At 42.0% G+C, this 15,364-nt stretch overlaps 1 protein-coding gene across 1 annotated transcript in view; it reads left to right on the top strand.

The window, feature by feature from the left end:
* LOC120531168 (E3 ubiquitin-protein ligase MARCHF4-like) overlaps positions 1-15,364 on the top strand; it is a 239,051-nt gene that overhangs the window by 118,118 nt on the left and 105,569 nt on the right. The window contains exon 3 of the mRNA XM_039756333.1: positions 8,176-8,368. Within this exon, the coding sequence (XP_039612267.1) occupies positions 8,176-8,368 (193 nt within the window). The remainder of the gene's footprint in view (positions 1-8,175; positions 8,369-15,364) is intronic.

Raw genomic sequence — 15,364 nt, 5'->3', positions numbered from 1 at the left:
GCTAATATAAACTGAAAATTATGTGCCCATATTTTTGAGAGTCCCCATCAGTCACAGGCCCTTGGAATCATTTTAACTTTCCCCCCACATAAGGTGCCCCTGTATGTGGCAGCTCTGCCTAACACAATTCCCTTGGCAGATGTCACCCAGTTATCTGATAGGCAGTAGGATATTTTTGCCAAAGAAGTATGGAGGTGCTGCAGTGCTGGGAGTTTCCTTGACTAGTGACTGAATGAAGAACTTAGATATGAGGTTAGAGTGCTGTAGTATTCTTACCAACCTAAAGCTAATTTGTTTTGAAGAAACCAAGTTTTTGTCTCTTGGAATATTTACTTAATTGAAAAGCACTTTGGCTTCATGTGCATTTTGGACCTCAGTGTTAACAACATATTTTCTGTGGGGTGGTTCCCTTCTAAATTAATGGCAAAATGAAGCAAATGTGTATAGCTATCTTGGCATTGTGCATCTTTGTTGGGTTGGATGGAGAGTTTATCAGCCTGTAACATATTTTTATTGCCCCAGCAGACTGATGAGTCAGGACAGGTTTAGCACACAACACACAAATTTATTTACAGTCTGGAAGTGCTACCCAGAGCACAACTCAGTACACAAAGTACCAATAGAGTCCCTTCTCTCAGCCAGTCCTCCACAACAGGCTTTGTCCTTCCTCCTCCCGACTCCTGGCCTCTTTTTATAGGGCACCCAGAAGGACTGCAGGTGCCTAATCAGCTCCTTCCAGCAGCACTTCCGGGTGTGTCAGAAGTACTGCCAAATAGGGCCCAGAAGATGTTCATGTGCCCCCTGGTGGTGGCCACGGGCCCCGAAAGGGGTTGAGCGTCTATGCTCATGACCTGTGGCCCCGCTGGAAACCAAGTGGGCTGCCCTCTGTCAGTTTGGGGGAAAAACAGTCCTGGATACACTCTCTCACCAGGTCCTTCCATAATCAGGGTGTCCTGGCCGCCACAAGCCTTATTTCCAAGATGTCTTGATGTGTGTGACCTTTGAGATTGACTTCTGTTTAGTATATTTTGGAAGCCATTATGTCTGTGATTTGGGCATAGGTGCCATACAATTAGTGCTGTAGGCTGGGGAGGTGAACAATGGATTGGCTCCATTTGTCCTCTCCAACTAAGGTCAACTTAGCTAGCCATAGCTCTGTAAAGACTACTGTTTAGACAAAGTGGCAACTAATTTGTGCCTCGGCAAAGTACAATACTTTTTGCCCATTGGTACAATGCCAGGCTAAAGATTCCAAAGATGTAGAAATATATGGTTAATCTGGGCCAGCTCAAGCTCATTGTACTGCTCAAAAAGAGACATCCAAAAGAGAGTCGCTCTTTTAGATCCGTCCAGTCAGAATCTGTATCTAAAACTGACAGATTTCCCCCTTGGTGATCGGTGCCCTCAGCTCATACCAAAGCCAGCCTAGTGGTGAATCAGTCCCTAACACCAAGAATAATAATATCAGGTGGTGCAAAGAAATGATCTGTAAGTGCAGATAGCCTTAAACTGATAGATAGGAAACTAGTAAATGACAGTGGAAGACTGCTTTTTATAGGAATCATCTTAACAAAATTCCAAAATTTAACTTAAATAATGTACAGTATATATATAATTTGTCCTACCGATCACAGCATGGATGCTGTTATGGTGTCAAGTCAGTGCTATTAACACGATCATCCACTGCTGCTGCTGTGAAGTATTTGATTAGGAGGAAGAAGTTTTTCTTTAATGAAAACATATCCATATTAAGTTGAGAAAAAACATGCTTTTGACTAATTTGATAAAAAAAAATCATTTAAACTAACTACATACAGTACCTGCAGGACATGCTTGTAAAATGTAATGTTGCTGCAATTCATGATCGTCTTGGCCATCTGTTTTCTGATGTGCTTGAGTCAGGAATGAATTCAGGACTAATTGTTGTATTTCTGGACTTCCAATAACTAAGATAATGAACTGCCCAACCATCCATCCATTACTCAACCCGCTATATCCTAACTACAAGGTCATGGGGGTCTGCTGGAGCCAATCCCAGCCAACACAGGGCACAAGACAGGAAACAAACCCCGGGCAGGGCGCCAGCCCACTACAGGGTGCACACACACACACCCACACACCAATCACACACTAGAGGCAATTTAGGATCGCCAATGCACCTAACCTGCATGTCTTTGGACTGTCGGAGGAAGCCGGATGATAATAATTAGATTGTGTTCATTTTATATTACAGAACTGAAAATGATAGTAAGGCGCAACTGTATAAACATATCCTTGTATATAAACATATACTGTACCTTATGAGAAGGATTTAGAAGTCATAGTGGACTCTAAGCTACCGGCTTCCTGACAGTGTTCAGAAGTCATTAAGAAGGCTAACAGAATGTTATATAGCACAGTGTGTGGAGCACAAGTTCAAGGAGGTTATGCTCAACCTTTATAATGCACTGGTGAGGCACCATCTTGAGTACTGTGTGCAGTTTTGGTCTAGAGGCTACATAAAGGACATAGCAGCACTAGAAAAAGTCAAGAGAAGAGCAACTAGGTTGATTCCAGGGCTACAGGGGTTGAATTATGAGGAAAGATTAAAAGAGCCTTTACAGTTTAAGCAAAAGAAGATTAAGAGGTGACATGATTGAAGTGTTTAAAATTATGAAGGGAATTAGTACAGTGGATCGAGACTGTTATTTTAAAATGAGTTCATCAAGAACACGGGGACACAGTTGGAAACTTGTTAAGGGTAAATTTCGCACAAACATTAGGAAGTTCTCCTTTACACAAAGAACGATAGACATTTGGAATAAGCTACCAAGTGCATTGGAACCTCGGGTCATGACCGTAATTTGTTCCAAAACTCTGCTCGTAACCCGATTTGGTCGTGACCCAAAGTAATTTCTCCCATAGGATTGGATGTAAATGCAATTAATCCATTCCAGACCGTACAAACTATATGTAAATATATTTTGTAAAGATTTTTAAGTACAAAAATAGTTAAGTACACCGTAGAATGCACAGCATAATAGTAAACTAAATGTAAAAGCATTGAATAAGACTGAGAAAACCTTGAACAGAGAAAAGTAACATTGCAAGAATTCACGCTATAGCGCTACGAACCGCTCGCTTTAAACACTTTTTTTTAATGAGTTTTAAGCACAGGGAAAAACATGAACATTTGAAAAATCCGTAATTGAATAAAAACCAAGAAAAGTAACATTGCAACAACGCACACTACGAACCGATCGCTGTAAACAGAAGTGAAGTGGAGGTTAAAATCCAATAGAAAAAAGTCTTCATTAAATACTACGAGGTTAAAACAATGCTTGAATCAATTCTTTAACTGCCTTCTTGGCCTTACGCGGCCAGCCCTCTCTCTCTCATGCGCTCGCTCTCTGTCTCGCTCTCTCACTGTCTCTCTCTCTCTCGCTAGATGCACAGGGAATGCACAGGGAGAGACTGAACACGTGCGGAAATCATCGGCACGTACGAACTGGAAGGGAAACTGGCTTGTTCGTCACCCGACTGTGTGGTCGTGAACAGATGCAAAAGTTTGCCGAATTTTTTGGTCGTAACCCGATTTGTACGTAGTCCGAGATGTTCGTGACCCGAGGTTCCACTGTAGTATGGTAGACAGTAAGCCATTAGGGAATTTTAAAACTCAACGTTGTTTTCTTGGAAGAAATAAGTGGATAGGACTGGTGAGCTTTGTTGGGCTGAATGACCTGTTCTCGTCTAGAGTGTTCTAATGTTCTAATATAAAACTTGTCAAGATCTATTTTTTGAAATAAAGACAATCACTAATGGAGCGCTACCTGCAGCAGGAATATCACTATAACTGAGAACAAAGAGTTTTCTTAACAGCTGTGATGAATAGTGAAACATGACAGCTTTTTACCTAGCATTTTAGATGAAAAGAAAGGCACTCTTGTTCACCCAGGTAATTAAATCATTTAACTCAATTTAGTGAAAAGATCTGGATTTTTGACTCAATCATTCGTTCATTATGTGTAAGTTATCCACTGATAGAGTCTTATTGTCTGCTGCTCCGGCGAATACATACACCCCAAATACAAAGAACAACTGAGTCAAAAAGCTCTTGTTGTCAAAAAAAAAAAACTGAAATAAACATTAACACCACAGATGAATACAGTACTTCTGTATTAGGTGGTCTGTGAACATAAAGGTGCAAGCAATGGTTCTCATCACTTAATAATTCATTCAGCTTCCTATCCTAGGTGGTAACTTTGAGTCAGGAGCAGAACTGACACGCAAACTCATTCAACCTTTTAGTTCACCGATTCCACGGATCGGGTCACTCACCACCATCTTGTTTAGCATTTTGATACATCAGGACAGCAGTTCATTGTTAAAGATGTTGTACATTTCTTAAAGTACTTGCGTTTCCCAACAGAAGCAAGTGGTGCTTTGGTGCTATAGTCTCTCAGCTTTCAGTGTGAGACAGCATGTGTGAGTGTGGAGATTCTGTTTCTTCTTGTGTCCACATGGGCTTCATTTTCAGGTAGTAGAAGTGCATGATGGATTAACAGCAACTCTAAATTGGCACATTATGACTATTGTAAAACTGAGTTTACAAACAGATTAAAAGAAGTCATGATAGTATAGTAGTATATCTTTCTCAGTTTTTTTTTTTTGTAGTTTTTAACACTTAACTAGATGTTAGATTGTCTAAGACTTTTAAAGTACTGTTTCACAACTTCAACACAAACCTGACTGACGAAATTAAAAATTAACCACATCGACACAGTATCCGCAGGCTTTTGTTTTGGACAGACAGGGTTCATTTGGTTTAAACTAGCCTGGAAAGCTTGAGATGAAATCCTCATTCATCCATGGGTGAAAAAAAATATTTCTCTGAATTATTGTAGAATACCTAGATAGTTAGTTAGATAGATATTTATTTTGTCCCCAGTGGGAAATTTAGTTGGAGCCCCAGTAGTGTTTCTTTATACACTTCTGCTGAATGAATGTTTTGAGTGACTTTAGGTTTTGGACAAGAGGTGTTACGATCAGACGGTGCCCAGAATCCTTAAATTTTTCAACCCTGAACCAAAACATTCCCCAGTTGGTGGGTAAATCCCTGCAAATCAATTCTTGGCCCATAGCTCCTCTGCTCCCTTTTATGCCATAGCCAGGAAGAGGCTACCAAATGGCTCAACAAAAATGTCTAATTTAGCAGGGTAATAAACATGTAGTGGTCACAAAGATGCTCAGATTCTCACTGTTTTTAATTGTAATTTGTTTATTTCGGGGACCCCAGGAATGACCCCAGCCTTCCACACTCACAGCACAGACTAGTAACAAATTTGCTCAAAATGAGTTGATAAGGAATAGATTAATTAAATAAAGATATCAAAAACAAGGAATAAATAAATAACACACAAAATCCTATCTAAATTCTTGCAGAGGTGGTAATTATTTAACAAACACTGGGTAAGTGAAATTGAGCAAAACACTAGATTACTAAATAATTAACACCTATGGCACAGTTCAAAAACAGTCCAGTACAGCAGCAGTGGGTGATGATGGTGAGTAAAATGAAAAACAACTGTAAACAGACCTCTGAATGAAATGTACAGTTTTGTCCTACCAGGTTCTAGTTGTTGCATGAAGATTTGGAGTGACTGGGAGCACTTCCCAGACAAAGACATATCTAACCAGGACAGATCACACAAACAAGCACATACATCCAGAAAGAACAGTCATTCATCCATCCATCCATTATCCAACCTGCTATATCCTAACTACAGGGTCACGGGGGTCTGCTGGAGCCAGTCCCAGCCAACACAGGGCGCAAGGCAGGAAACAAACCCAGGGCAGGGTGCCAGCCCACCACAGAGAACAGTAATTCATGGTGGGTATATTTGAAAGTACAATAAGAATATTGGCAAACCATACCGTTACAGCCTAAGTAGCAGTGCATCTTGTGTCCATAGGTGGCTCTCAGTTTATCTTCAATCTAGCTTGCTTTGCTACCACATGGCCTTTGAATGGATTATTGAAACCGGCCACATGCCTGTCTCAATATGGCTGCCAGGATAGAACTGTCTTCGTCTCGGTCTTTTGTTCTGGCTAGAAGGCGAGAGAGAGAGATAGAGTTAAAGGCAAGGTGACCTACTTTATTCCATTCTTTCCATAAATCATAAGCCAGTGGGGCTTCATGGTACAGAATGGACTCTGATTCAAAACCAATCATAAACAGCCATACTTTAGACCAATGCTATTAATTGTCCGTTCCCTTCTTGACCAGTCAGTTTATGGCTTTCCTGCGGTGGATTGCTTAAAGGCTTTAAATCCAAACACAGCCACCCTTGCCAAGCTGGTCTAATGTTCTGTCCTTCCTTACCATAAGTTTCACATCCTGAGTCGGTCTTAAAGACTGTAGGGGGTGTATGCTAGGTAAACATTAAAGCACCACTCTTCTCATGACTGAAGTAAAACATAACTCCTGAAACAAAATAATATGTAATATAATATTTGCATTGTTGAGTTAACAAATAAAGACAGGCAAAATATTTGTCAACTTATACGCTATAAACCACGCCACCACAGCGCCTAATCATCCTTCTTCCCAGCAACCCCCATGGCATGGTGAAGCTGCCCAGTGATGTAATACTACTGGGGCTGCTGGGATTTGTAGGCCAAATGCACTAAAGCCACAACTGGTGACACAGCTTTCTTTCCTTTTAAAGATTATACAAGTGTAAAGCTAATTTTACAGATAAAGACATACAAAATATTTATCAACATATATGCTAGATATTACTCTTTATTTATTCTCCATCATAATAGCTTTTCTTCTGGTCTACTCCTTCTAAAAATGCTCACACAACAAGAATAATATTCCCCATTCACATTGAACACTGTCTCTACACTTCACCTTTGTTCCATTTTTCAAGAAAAACAGAGTGTTGCAGACAAGAAAACTGCTCCATACAGTGAATGAGAATGTAAAAAAACGTAAGGCTTCATATACAAGCTTGCCATGTTCAAAATGAGACAGGCTCTAATCAGTTAGTGTCCTCAGCATCACTTCATCCTTGTCAACATATTTCTAGGATGGCACAGGTTCCACATATAGACAGTAACTGATTGAGGATGATGTTTCATGGAACAGAAGGTAAGATAAAATATCATGGAAGCAAAACAAGTGAGGGTCTTTGTGGCTCGTGAAAGAGCAGCATTATCTGCAATGTACGACAAGTGAAATAAAATGAAACAATGAAATACATAACAAGCAAGTGAGTTAAAACGAAGCAAAACAGTTAAAACAATGAACACAATAGCCTCTTGCATGCTAAAAGCTAAAGCAGGGGAAAGTGAACTAAGTAAAATTTACCCTCAAGTTAATTTATTGGGAGATTCTTCCAATTAAAAATTAACTTAATTTGAAGATTGACATGAAATGAAGAAACCATGTGGTCACTGTGTGGCACTTTTAATCAAAATAGTGCCAGCCTGGACGAAGCAATATGTGACCTGCCAGAATAATATTGGCCCTTTTTTTAGCTGCTCTGTCAACCAGCTACTCATTGCTATTCTGGTCTGAATTTGTTTTTAAATGGTTGTAGGTAACTAACTTGCTTGTTATGTTAAATATCCATTAAAAGCACATAGCTGGTGTGGAAATCCCTTTTTAAATGAAGTTTGTTTGTATCACAGAATGTTGGCATGCCACCGTAATAGAGCTCACCTGCAACGTGGGATCTCTCACGGTCAATCTGCCAATTTTTAATTAAAAAGAAGCCATGCAGCTTAAACAGAATTCCTTCCTTCTGCCTTCTCTCTGAGTGTTTGGCTAAATGCCATGTACCTGTAGCTCTATTAACAAAAAAGGCAGTGGGTTTAATTTAGCAAATCCTCCTTTTCACACTGCCTCTTTCAGGACTTTCATTTTATTGATGAACATGATGTAGTACTCCACAGGAAATATTATAGATCTACTCACAAGAGTGAGAACTCAGATTTTACTTCTTACCATTAGTTTTTAATAAACTAGCCTCAATCCTGAAACTTAAAAAGGAAATAAGGATGGATGAATGCCTCAAGATGTTAATACAGGACACAGTGAAAGCTACTTCTCACCGTGACTTGTATTCAAACATTAAGCTGTTACTCTGCTGGTAAATTTAAAAAAAAAATTCTCCTTTTACATAATAGTGGCAAACAATCTCACTGACGGTGATTGAGAAGGTGCAGATTGCGGCAGCCATCCTGGGATCCCTCTTCCTTCTTGCCAGCATCTCATGGCTCATCTGGTCCTCACTCAGCCCATCTGCCAAATGGCAACGCCAGGACCTGCTCTTCCAGATCTGCTACGGCATGTACGGCTTCATGGATGTTGTCTGTATTGGTGAGTAAAGATGATCCGCTAACCGTGAACCTTGTATTCTTGATCACTGAGGAGTTTGGGTGGTCTTCATAGAATCAGGGAAGTGAAGACCAAAACTTGTTTCATAAGTAGCCACACAATACTGTGCTGAATACTCCTGTTGGTTAGAGTTCATTCACTACAAGAAAAAGGAACATTTCCTAGCATTTACATGCAAATTTTAGGAGTTAAAATGTTTATTTTTCAAAGTGTAAGTGCCCTCACGTTTCCAGCTTTTCAGATTTATGATGGCTTCCTCAAAATGAGTCCTGACATTAAGAGCATATCTGCCTGTACTGCAATTCAGATGGCAGCTTCCCATTGACTCTCACTTTACTTTATTAATCACTTATGTTTTCTTCAGAAACAGAAATGGCCTTTAACCAGATATGAACACCAATTTATAGCCTCAGAAAAATGGAGAAAAAAAGAAAGTGCAAAGTGAAGACCCTCCAATAATGTGATGTTTTCAGGATTAATATATCATTTGGTCATATTATGACAATAATTACGTTTTCCTGTATCCCCGCACGGGTGGCACGGTGTCACAGTGGTAGCGCTGCTGCCTCGCAGTTAGGAGACCCAGATTCGCTTCCCGGGTCCCCTGCATGGAGTTTGCATGTTCTCCCTGTGTGGGTTTCCTCCCACAGTCCAAAGACATGCAGGCTAGGTGGATTGGCGATTCTAAATTGGCCCTGGTGTGTGGATGTGTTTGTGTGTGTCCTGCGGTGGGTTGGCACCCTGCCCAGGATTGGTTCCTGCCTTGTGCCCTGTGTTGGCCGGGATTGGCTCCAGCAGACCCCTGTGTTTGGATTCAGTAGGTTGGAAAATGGATGGATGGATGTATCCCCTCACATACCGCCATACATACACACACACATATATACAGCACAAGGTCCACAGCTTATCCATGTTGCTTTCTCCTGCCATTCACTTTGCCATAATGGAGATTTTGACAAATCAAGAACTGTCCCAGCCTAAGGCTCATGTGTATGGTCAAGGGGTCTAATATGGTTAGCATTGGAAGCAAGCAGAAATTATTACCTTCATGTAGCCAGTGTGTCTTACTAGAAAAGATGCAAAAGTAGCAATTAGATGAAGAAGCATACTACCAGCTGGAAGAATCCTGTTATTGATGCTATAAAATAATGATAACAAATGATTTGTCCCCCATTTGTCACGATCAGGTTTTTGTTTTTTTCTGCTTGACTTCAAAAATTATAGACCTTTTAGGAGTTTTATAGTTGTTTTATAGGTCCTGGAATCCTGCTGTCATATCTACACTGATTACATGCTGGAAACATTTATAACAATGTTGAAAATAAGTAACAATCTCCAGCAATGCCATTGTGGTTTTCTTCTTTTATTTCTTTATTTTTTTGGTTTATTTTTTTGAGGGGATAATTGTCATTTTGCGTGACCTTTGGAGGTCAGAGTGCAGGGTGAGCCATTGTCTGACAACTTTCCAGGTACCAGCGCAGATCCTTATGGGTGCTGCCACCACTTGGGGAAGTTTGTTGTTGTTATCAAGTGTTAGATGTGTGCGCAGCATAACATTTCCAGGTCAAAGGTATAAATGTTATGTCATGCAGTTCCTAGTTGTTCTTTATTGGATTCAGCTCAAGCTTTAAAACTATTATTCCTGTGTTGTTTTGAAACTAATTCTGGTTGGCAAATTTGGCTCTGCATTTTGACTGTGGTTTAGCATTAACATTTTGGCCCTGGTCACATGTGTGTTTATTGGCTTTCTACTTCACTACAATTTTTCTTAAACGTATTGAGCCTTGGTTACAACTTTCTGCTTGTAATTTTAGTTATTATTCATCTCCCAGTTGCTTTTCTACCTGAATGAATGAAAAGCAGAATGAAAAGCAGGGTGCCAGATTAGGTGAGACACCTTGACAACAGTTCTGAGACATCTTTGCTCACAAAGCTGGTAACATCAATTTATGGGTCATTTTATCACCTAGCTTGATGTCACAAGCCTATCTAACAGTCAGTTGCCCCTGCTGTACCCTGAGAACAGCCTGAATTAATTGCAGCATGGTCTTACCAAGGTGTTGAAAACATGGCACAGGGATGTAGACCCTTGCAGAATTCAACATGTCAATTATTGTAGCAGATTAGCTTGGTGTGGCCTCTTCTAAGAAAAATGAAATCTGTTTTATATTATGGATGCTCTATTAGATTTGTCTCTACTGTATGAGTAGGCCTCTGCTTTAGATTTGATTAGATTAGATTGAAATAAGATTAGATTTGATTTGATAAACTTTATTAATCCCAAATGGAAAATAAAAACTCACAGGACAAATACAATCAATCCACAGACAGACAGGCAGACAGAAATACAAATAGATAGACAGACAGATAGATAGATAATACTTTATTGTTCCCAAGGGGAAATTAAAAGTTCCCAAAAAATAAATAAATAAATAAAAAAGGCCCAGGTTGTATGCCAAGTTACCAGCAAAAGAAATTTTTATAACATAGTAAACCCTAAGCCAGACTAATGTCATTTTTTGTTTCATACGAAGCCCTGTGACGCCCATGCTGACGTGAGTTAGTATGGTGTATATCTCCTTGAAACCTGTGAGACAGTTGGGACCTTCTGAAAGAAACCTTCTTCTAGCTTTGTTCACAGTTCTATTCTACTTGAAAAAACATTTTTCATAACCTGCCAAGTTTTTATTGCATTTTAATATTACACTGCCTGATGGCCCATTTTTCAGCCAATTCTTTCATTGATTGGTAGTGATTTATTGATTGATTTGATACAAACGCAGCTTCAGCAGACTCACAAGTGATTATTTGTGCTGCATATAATATTAAGATTACATACAACAGCATAGCATTTATTAATGCATTTCTTCATCTTGTGCAGAAATAGCAAAACTAACTTAAACAGCTTAAGCATTTAGTTTGATGCATTGGGAGGAAGCATTGAATTGCTGGAAACCTAACCCAGAGGCATTTCTTAGCACAACTTGCCAATGAGCCTGTAGCTAACTAAATGTGCTCCTAGACAGTACCTCCAGTAGAGTATTTTTAATGATGGTATCCAGTTTTGCTTCCACCCTGTCTTCCTGTTCATCTAGGGTTTGCCCTGTGATGGAAAAGGCTTTCCTGATATATTTGTTCATCCATTGTGTGCCTTTTGATCTCCATTTGCTTCCCTAGAAGGCCACAGAGTAGAACAATACATTGGCTACTATGGACTAGTAGAAAATTTCCAGCAGCTTGCTGCATACATGAAAAGACGGGAGTCTCTTCCCTTGCTGAGCAGCGTCACTGTTTTCTCAGACCAGTCCAGTTTGTTGTTTATGTAAATCCCAAGGTGCTTATAGCTCCACATGTTCCCCTGAATGAAGACTGGTCCTAGAGGCTCTTTGGCGCACCAGACGTCTACTACCAACTCTTTTGCTTATGCTGAGCTGGAGATGGTCCTGATCGAACAGTAATTGTTTAGAAACCTATTAAGCCCAAAGTGCTGTGCTGCATGCCTCAGCTGACTATTGGAGGCTGAGGTTACAAAGTCTGTCTGAGAAGTTGGAGTGTGTGATGCCCAGGGTGCCCAAAACCTTAGGGTTCCACATCGATATTCATAACCAAGATGCACTAGAGTGATCGAGGACATAAAACAACACTTCTGGTACAAAAGTGCATAATGTGTTTATTTAAAAATCACAAAAAAGTGTTCAAAGAGTGCAGCGCAAGCATCCTCAATAAATAATCCAAGACAAAACAAAAACAGTGTGTTGTGAAAGTTAAAAACTTATAAACAGATTCCAATAAATAAATCAAAACCCAGCATAAAAGCTTTCATCTGAAGCTCCGGCGGCACGGTGGCGCAGTGGTAGCGCTGCTGCCTCGCAGTTAGGAGACCCGCGTTCGCTTCCCGGGTCCTCCCTGCGTGGAGTTTGCATGTTCTCCCCGTGTCTGCGTGGGTTTCCTCCCACCATCCAAAGACATGCAGGTTAGGTGGATTGGCGATTCTAAATTGGCCCTAGTGTGTGCTTGGTGTTTGTGTGTGTCCTGCGGTGGGTTGGCACCCTGCCCAGGATTGGTTCCTGCCTTGTGCCCTGTGTTGGCTGGGATTGGCTCCAGCAGACCCCCATGACCCTGTAGTTAGGATTCAGCGGGTTTGAAAATGGATGGGTGGTTGGATCTTAAGCTCCAGTGCATCTCTCTCTCTCTCTCTGTCATCTTCCCTGGGTCTTGCAGCAGGAATCACACACTGACAAGCGGGGTCCCTTCTCCAGCTGTCATCCCAAACACCTCCTTTTGACATCTGTTGGAACCACTCCCTCATCCCGCCACAATCCACAGGATGACCCCTGAACCACTCCTGCTCCCAGTAGTCAACAGAAATGACCTGCACCTCACTTCAACACAGGGCATCCCAACTGCCTCATCTCCTCTACTCCGCACTGGCTCAATCACCCAGTTCTTCCTCTCTCACTCTGTTCTTTTTGCACTTGATTTTCCTTTCTTTCATTCTCAAATGTCATTTCCCCTCCTGCCTTAGATCTTTTTATGCTCCCAATGAGTTTGGTGCTTTTCGTAATGGTCCACAGAGAAGAAATGAGGGATGGCTGTGCTGACAAGCAATCCACAAGACTTCACTGCCATACGGCTTTCCACCAGCATGCAACTACACCCACAAACCTTGGGCCACTACTTTTTAAACCTTGCACCACTGTGGACCCCTGACAATGCTGTCTTACAGAGCAAAGGCACATAACCACTGAATACTGGGCAAAGTAAGAGGGATGACAGTTAGGGGTTCAGATTTTCAGTATGAGTATGCGTTGTTTGTGCAGTTAGTCGGTTGTTTTAAGGAAGAGGAATCAGTGCTCAGTTTGTGACATTCTTAGTGAGAGAGGGCGGAAATGGTAGACAGTTTTTAATATATACCATCTTTGTTACTCTCTCATTGATGGGCTGGTGACCTGCTGAGAGCCACCTATGGACACAAGATGCACTGCTACTTAGGCTGTAACGGTATGGTTTGCCAATATTCTTATTATACTTTCAAATATGCCCACCATGAATTACTGTTCTCTGTGGTGGGCTGGCACTCTGCCCGGGGTTTGTTTCCTGCCTTGCACCCTGTGTTGGCTGGGATTGGCTCCAGCAAACCCCCGTGACCCTGTAGTTAGGACATAGTGGGTTGGATATGGAATGGATGGATGTTATCCTCTCAGATTTGTTATGGCTGATCCTTTTAATCAGTAATATGTAGTAGCAGCTACATGAAAAGCAGTCAGTGGCTGCAGTAATTCTTCCTTGAATACATTTTGAACAAGGGTGTTTATATGGACAGTTACTATCCACTTGTGACAGAAACAACAGTTAGTTAGACACGAGTAAACAAGCAAAGGTTATCTTGCAGAGCATCTATGTTGAACTGTGTCTCATCTCAAGTGAAGACAAAAATGACAAAGTTGGAGTTATTAAGTAAGCATTACCAGGTTTAAAATTTTGCAAATGATCAAGATAGGCTCGCCATGTGAGATGTGCTGTAATGCTGTCACAATTGGCGGGATTTACAACCTAAACTGTTTTAGTAGTGGGCCTCCTGTAATGTGTGAAATGCAGGACTTTAAGAAATGGAGCCGATTCATGGCTTGCCTACCTCGTACACTCTGATGAGCAGTGTGAACTCTCCTTTAGCCTAGAAAGGACCATTGTCACTCTTCTTCAGGATGGGATGGTGACAACACTGCACTACTGTGTTTATCTGAATACAAATTTGACAGTAGCAAACATAGTTGAATTGCACATGAACAGATCATTTTCATCACTTTGCAGTTCCTTTGAACTACTATATACACAGTATATCTATATAGTGTAAATTTTGTAACAGGGCGCTATATAGGCGCCTGACCTGACACATACCGGAGGCAAATATAAAAACAAAGACACTTTTATTTTTCTTCACCTGTGGGGCATGTCTTCCCCATGACCCCCACAGGCACAACACATTCCCAAGTGCACTAAAACACCCCAAGCACAAACACTCTTCTTTTTGCACCACCACTCCTTCTCCAAGCTTCGTCCTCCTCCTCCCGACTCTGGCCATTGAGTGGTGGATGCTGGCCCCTTTCATAGTTGTGGACGCGGCCCGGACACAGACAGGCGGACATGTTGTTTCTCACCACCACATGTTTATTATTTACAATATTTACACAAATATGGTCACTCAGACCCAGTTCATTAGTGCACAAACCCCAACTCTCAGTCCTGGCCACAAAATGCCTCTCTTCGGGCTGCCTCCACTCTCTCTTGCCTTGTCCGTCTTCCACCCGACTCTAGCTCTGAATGAAGGGAGACGGCCCCTTTTATATTTTCCCGGATGAGCTCCAGGTGATTCCCGACACTCCTTCATTGGCCACGCCCCAGCGTGGCAGAAGTGCCGGCTGTTCTCCCAGCAGCTCTCCGGGCGCCCTTTTAATTCTTCCCCCCAGCACTTCCTGGTGTGGCGGAAGTGCTGAGGTAACAGGTCCCCAAGGCATTGGGGCACCTCCTGGCGGTGACCACGTGCCCCTACAGGGTGGGGCTTCCATGCCCTCAACCCGTGGCCCCCAAAGCAACCAGGAAGGCGGCCCCCACGTGATCCAGGGTGGGCGTAGACCCATATCCGGTCCCTCACGCCGTCCCGGCCGGGTCGTTGCCCCGGCATCCCTGACATAGTCTACCCGGAAGTGCTCCAGGTGGTTGACTGCCGAGTTCTGGCTGCACTTCCTGGTGTGGCGAATACGCTGCCAATACAGGCTCAGGAGTCCCAGCTGCAGCACCCCCTGTCGGCACCTGCGGGACCCAACAGGGCTGCACCCAACTCCAATGCCCATGGAGCCCTGCAGGACACCGAGGCACTGCTCCAACCTAAGGAGGCGGTCTTCTAGTGTCCAGAGGGAGGTATTACACAGTCCATGGCTGCTCCCCCTGAACATATAGCGTCCGCCACAATATCTTTAT

This window comes from Polypterus senegalus, chromosome 6 (genome assembly GCF_016835505.1).
Source record: "Polypterus senegalus isolate Bchr_013 chromosome 6, ASM1683550v1, whole genome shotgun sequence".
Taxonomy (NCBI): domain Eukaryota; kingdom Metazoa; phylum Chordata; class Cladistia; order Polypteriformes; family Polypteridae; genus Polypterus; species Polypterus senegalus.
Note: the sequence above shows the minus strand (reverse complement) of the source record. Positions and strands in the feature narration are given on the sequence as shown.